The 5,864-nt window shown below is 32.8% G+C and overlaps 1 protein-coding gene across 1 annotated transcript; it reads right to left on the bottom strand.

Annotated features, from left to right (window-relative positions):
- Window positions 1-888: 888 nt before the first annotated feature.
- Window positions 889-5,424, bottom strand: LOC145790023 (uncharacterized). Its single transcript, XM_082867854.1, has 9 exons — window positions 5,166-5,424; window positions 4,763-4,939; window positions 4,410-4,505; window positions 4,262-4,332; window positions 3,810-3,852; window positions 3,543-3,623; window positions 2,925-2,975; window positions 1,534-2,507; window positions 889-1,075 (listed from the first exon to the last, which is right to left on the bottom strand). The coding sequence occupies exons 1-8, from the start codon at window positions 5,280-5,282 to the stop codon at window positions 2,397-2,399; spliced, it is 747 nt and encodes a 248-aa protein (XP_082723980.1). The 5' UTR covers window positions 5,283-5,424; the 3' UTR covers window positions 889-1,075; window positions 1,534-2,396.
- Between the last annotated feature and the right edge of the window lie 440 nt (window positions 5,425-5,864).

The following is a 5,864-nucleotide window of genomic DNA, read 5'->3' as shown; positions in this document are numbered from 1 at the left end:
AGCAAAATACACATTATCAAATTTAACAATTGATACACACACTCCTTCTCCATCTAATAACCTCATGTGTCTCCATGAGCTACAATGGTGTTTGTCTAATTGAGACTTCAAGCATCAATTATATACACTATATATACTCTTCTAGACAAATATTTTGATATATATATATACTAGCGTATGCCCGTGCCTAAAGGCACGGTGTAAATAATATTAAGATTAAAATGCAGTTATAAAAATATATTTAACAGACTATACTCTACAATTCCAAACAAATCAAATCTAACACTATAAAATGAAAATAAATCATGACTGGTGAAACTGAATGTGCATGCCCAAGCTTGATATTGAATTTTTATTACGTGTGATTGGGATGAATATGTTTTCCATGTTTTTCTAGGCAGCCTACAGGAACCTAAAAATTCAATGTCAAACTTGGACATGAAATGTCCTCCAGGTCTTTCTAGGCATTATATATTGTAATGAAAAACATTAACAGTAAGAATATGTGAATCGTAAGTGTATATTATTGTAAATATTGCTTTTACTGTAGGGATGACCCGTGCCTGAAGGCACTGCTAATAATTTTTTTAGTATCACGTGCTACGAAACTCAATGGTAATAAATCAAATTCAAAATGGTAATATCATTCCGACTTAAAACTTCACATGTAAGAAACTGAAATTGCTTCTACATATTGAATAAGCGAAAGCATTTATAAATTTCAAAATGAAAGTCCAAAAAATGAATTATATATTTGAATGTAACATATGCAAAGAATTTAGAAATATTTGCTAAATTTAAAGTCCAAATAACAAATTTTAGATTTTTATCCACATCATAATGGGATAACTTTCAATAAAAGAATGTTATTGAATTAGTATCATAAATGGTAAACCTTTTGCTTTATCAGGTTTAAATTCCTTCAAATGCAGGTCAGTGAACATTTTGATACAAAAGAATCACTCTAGTTAACCCAAAAATAAATAAATAAATAAATAATTTAACATGAGAGAGCCAACCAACGACACACCGGTAGAAGCAACGTAATCCAATGTTTCTAATATGGATCAATGATCTGCAACAAAATCACTCGCTTAAATTCGCTTCAAAAAACCAATAGCTATGAAAAATCACATCAAAATGCATATGAGAAATCGGAAGAAATTGTAATGAAGAATAATTGCATCAAAAGAAACTGTAACATGAAAAATCACATCAAAATACATATGAGAAATAGGAAAATCAATAGCTATGAATTAAGAAGAATTGAACATAATTATTATGGTCAATTGAATTATGTCATTCAATGGCGAAGTGAAAATAGACATGTATGCATTACTAAAGTAAACAAATGAATAGAAAAGCAAATAATAGTATAGATAGATCAATTGAGAATGCCGATAGATCATACAAACCTCCAAATAGAATTAAACTCAAATTTTGTAAGGGGAGCGAATAATTTTCTTTATTAAGACTTAGAGAGTCTTGTTATAAAACCAAACAAAATTAAAATTTTAAACAATTAAAGCTTACCTTGTGTGAAGTATCCATTTTTGGATGATCATGCTCCTTTGAGTTTCCATCCCTGTGATAATACATAACTCATTTTCTAGTTGAAGCATTATGTATAACAATTAGTAGGCAACAAAAAAATAATCAAATTTGAAACCAATGTTAATGGGCATGAATCTAACTAAAATTAAACCCAAGGTTCATTAAATAAAATTAAGTGTACTATTTTTTTAAGCAAAGATTACAACCAAATACTTATAAAAGATACTTACCACAACTGAAAAACGAAAGAGAGAGAATGAAACTGAATTAAACATAATTAAGTAGAGAAACGGAACAGTTAAAAATATAATGAGAAACACATAATTAATACTCCAAATGATATAAACAAAATAGTTACATAGGGGAACTAAATTAAACAAAATAAAGATAAGTTTCTGAAATTCAATACATGAAAATTGATTTTAGAACCCATTCAAAAACCCATTTTAATAATTGTGCTGGTTCATTTATCATTTTAATATTTTTGGAATCAAAACCATTCATAAACACATTCAAAACCATTCATTTTCGGAGGCGACGGGACAGGGCGTCAGCGAAGGAGGGTGAGAAAAGAGAGTCTGTAATTTAACAAAAAATTTAACAAAAAGCTAGGGTCTGTAAGTTAAAATACTATTAAATTTTTTTGTTAAATTGCAGACCCTAGCTTCAGGCCTCGATATTACATCAAGATGAGTTTCGGACGATGGTGGCAGGCCATGGGCATCCTGTGCCAAGTCCCCTGATGAATTCAATTCATGTAAAAAGTGATTTAAAGCAAGCTTACAATTATCAAAAATAACTTCCCGCACCAAATTTTTCCAGACACCCTTGAGTGTAGAAGTTCACTCCACAAGGTTCTGAAAAGCCTTCTTTACCCTCACTTCATACCAAATTTGCCTCACAGAAACTTGAAGTGGCCACTCTTGCTCAAATTTATGCATGCATGGTATCATCTGCAAATTTATAAATAAAATAAAATAAAAAACCAATTTTCTATTGCATGTCATCTTATAGCTCTAGTATTTTTACATTGGCGGGTTACTTTTTACCAGTATCTTTATTTATAGCACACCTATATCTGAAATATTATGATTGCACGTCATCTTATAGAGCTCTAGCACCTATAGCTGGGTTACTTTTTAGGTGGGTTACTTTTTAGCATATCTCTGTTATAGCACCTATAGCTAAAATATTAAGGTGCTCAAACAATCCCAATGCAAATTCACTTTGACAGGAATTTCATCTTAACATGGTCATCTGTTGAAAATCTGAATCACTCCAGGAGAAGTGAGAGCATACACAGTATATTTACTGGGAACCACAAAAAAAAAAAAAAAAAAAAAAAAGGAAAAAAAGAAAAAAGGGCATACCAAAAGGATTCCCAAGTTATGTTCTGGATAAGCTTGCTGCTCACTGAGGCTCTGCATAATCAAATGTATCATAAGGGAAGCAACAAATCGAGAAAACAAAATAAAATTAATAAAAATACAGATTTAGTAAAACAGTTAGTATTAAGCATTATTTGATCAACACAGTATTTACTTTGAGACAATGCAAATAACAACACATCTCTTGATAACAGGTAATAGAATAAATAAATAAAACCCTTTAGATCAACTGAGTAACAATATGAGGTTTCCTCTATAACATGCTACAGTCATTTGACAACTGAAATGATAATTTTAGATGATAATTCAATACAAATGTGCAAGAATATGGTAGTTATAAACTCATGGTTATAATAGTTCATTTTGGTCCTTTAATCAAATTGTGGTTGATACTTGATTGATCTGATTCCCACATCATAACATTCTACATGCTAAAACAGATTCCAATAATTACCCGCAACATTGCTATGAGCATTGCAAGGAGTGCATAAGAACCAATTCCACCAGTATATACCTGTATATTGAAGACTCTAAAATTAGTCAAATCAGAAGAAAAAGTTAGTAGTAAAACTGATCACAATAAAATAAATAAATCCACACCTCATTTAACTCTCTTTGCTGCAGAAAAACTTTTAAGATCAAACACAATGGCCGTAATGGGGGCATCTTAGATACAGCATTCTGAAAAGAGAACCACATATATATTAGAAATTGCAAAAACCAAATCAAAGGAACTCGTGCATTTACATTTACTATGTGTTCATAACTAATCAACTATTTACCCAACTATTATGTGTGGGTGTCTATATACATCAATCATGAGAATAATCAAAAGATTATATCATAGGGAGAGACATCAAAACAAACCTTTATGAACTCAGCAGCTTTTGGTCCGTTTTGCAAATCAAAACTATAACAAAAAAGATACAACAAATATATAATAAGATCAACATTTACTGTCAAAAGAACATAGATTAAAAAGTGCCAAGGGAAAAACTTAAGAAACGTCCTAGCAGGCTGCCTAAAGACCTTTCTAAGCTACATGGCATTCAAGAAATCACCAATATAGTATTTGTCGAAACTTGAAATACCCACACAGAACCCTTCAATGATTTTATATATCCAATCAATTCGGTGCATACAAAAATGTTAAGACAGAAAAAATAAATTGTAAAGACAAAAAATAATAATAATAATAATAAAACAAAATAAACAAAAAAATGGGTGAAGTAAATGGGTAGCCTAAATGCAAACACACTCATGAATGCTTTAGCAGGAAATTTGTTGAATACAATGAAAATGATAAATTTTGATTGAACCTTATATCAAATGCAACGCCACTTCTCTTCTCTACAAATTTGACGATTGGCACACGTGCCTTAGCAATAACCTGAAAAGTTAAACAAAACACATGTTAGATATTAATAGTTAATAATAATTATTTTTTAATTGTCAAATGAGGCACACCTGTATCTTCTTTGCGATGCCTCTTTGAGATAGGGCCCTAGCAAGGGCTTGCAAACCAATTTGTGGAGTTTTAATATCTGACCCCAGAATCACAACCTACAGTTTGGCAATTAGGTAGCCTAGTTATGGTGACAATATTTAATCATCAAATTTGTTCATCAACAAACAAATCACACCTCAACAATCCAGAACTGGATAAGAAAAAGAAAATTATCATTCTCAAAGGAATATTCATCTGAATACAGTTTGGCATTATAATAGACGTCAACACACTGTCCGTAGTGGAAAGGCCATTTCGTAAAATCAATCGGTGGTGGCAATGGCCTTATCAAACCCCGATGGTTACACATTACCCTGATGGCCGGAACAATGCCATCAATGACAGGAGGGACTTTTATACAATCAATGAGAGGTTGCAAACCGTCGTCGCACAAAAGATGGTCGTATTGGACTCTTCGAGCCTGATTTTCACAGGCAATCACAGTTCCAGAGTGCCATGACCCCCGAAACCCGTCTTCAACACTCCTTACCTGGACCAATTTCACATTTTAATGCAAAATCAAAGAAACCCAACTGAAGAACAAACCAGTAAACAAAAACAACTATGAGCAGAGTTCTCTTATTAAACCCCGATAAACAATCATTGATCAAAAAAAGAAAGCATTGATGAAACACAGACTTGTTTATCTAATGGATTCCCAAATTAAACTTGTGACAGAAATATAAATACTAAAGAAAAAGCCCAGGTTTGCTCACCTGAACCGTATGTAACGCCATTGTTCCCTTTTGCCTCATCATCTCATCATCTTCTTTGCAGCCCCCTTGTTCCTCTTTTGCAACGGCTCCGTCGTCAATGGGGTTTGGGGCTGCCATTGCTAATGAAGATTGGGAGAGAGAGGGAGGAAGAGAGAAGATGAAGAGAGAAGATGATGAGAGGGAATGGGCTCCGACAGGGAAGGTTGGGCTCTGATGGAGAAGAGAGAGAGAGAGAGAAAGAGGGGCTGCGTGTTTTCAAAATTTGAAATAAAAAACAGATGAATGGGAGAGACAAATGGGAGTGAGTGAGACTGAGAGGCTGTCTGTCCAAAATGAGAGACAAATGGTGTGGGATATTTTGAGCCCTTAGATTAACTCAATCTAATGATCCAAATTTTGACACAGGTATAAGAGTCAGGTCAAAATTCAAAAACTGAGCTGCCTTATTATATAGATATATATTGTAGGTGTTTAGTGGAAGTTTTCATGATTGGATTTGATAACATTGGCACTGTGGGGACATAATTTTTGGGTTTTCCACATGGCCTAGGTTGTCACGTAGGTGATCCAATTTGCCTAGCTTTGATGTGATTATATCAAAATTTGAGATATTTAGATAAAGGACAAGAGTCCTAGTTGATATTGGATTTCCTATTTGGGTAAGGTTGGACTCTTGAGAGAGTTTATCCTAATCTAAAT

The sequence above is a fragment of the Camellia sinensis genome, chromosome 1 (assembly GCF_055761805.1).
Source record: "Camellia sinensis isolate YWXY chromosome 1, ASM5576180v1, whole genome shotgun sequence".
Lineage (NCBI taxonomy): Eukaryota > Viridiplantae > Streptophyta > Magnoliopsida > Ericales > Theaceae > Camellia > Camellia sinensis.
This window is presented reverse-complemented; position numbering and strand designations above follow the sequence as displayed.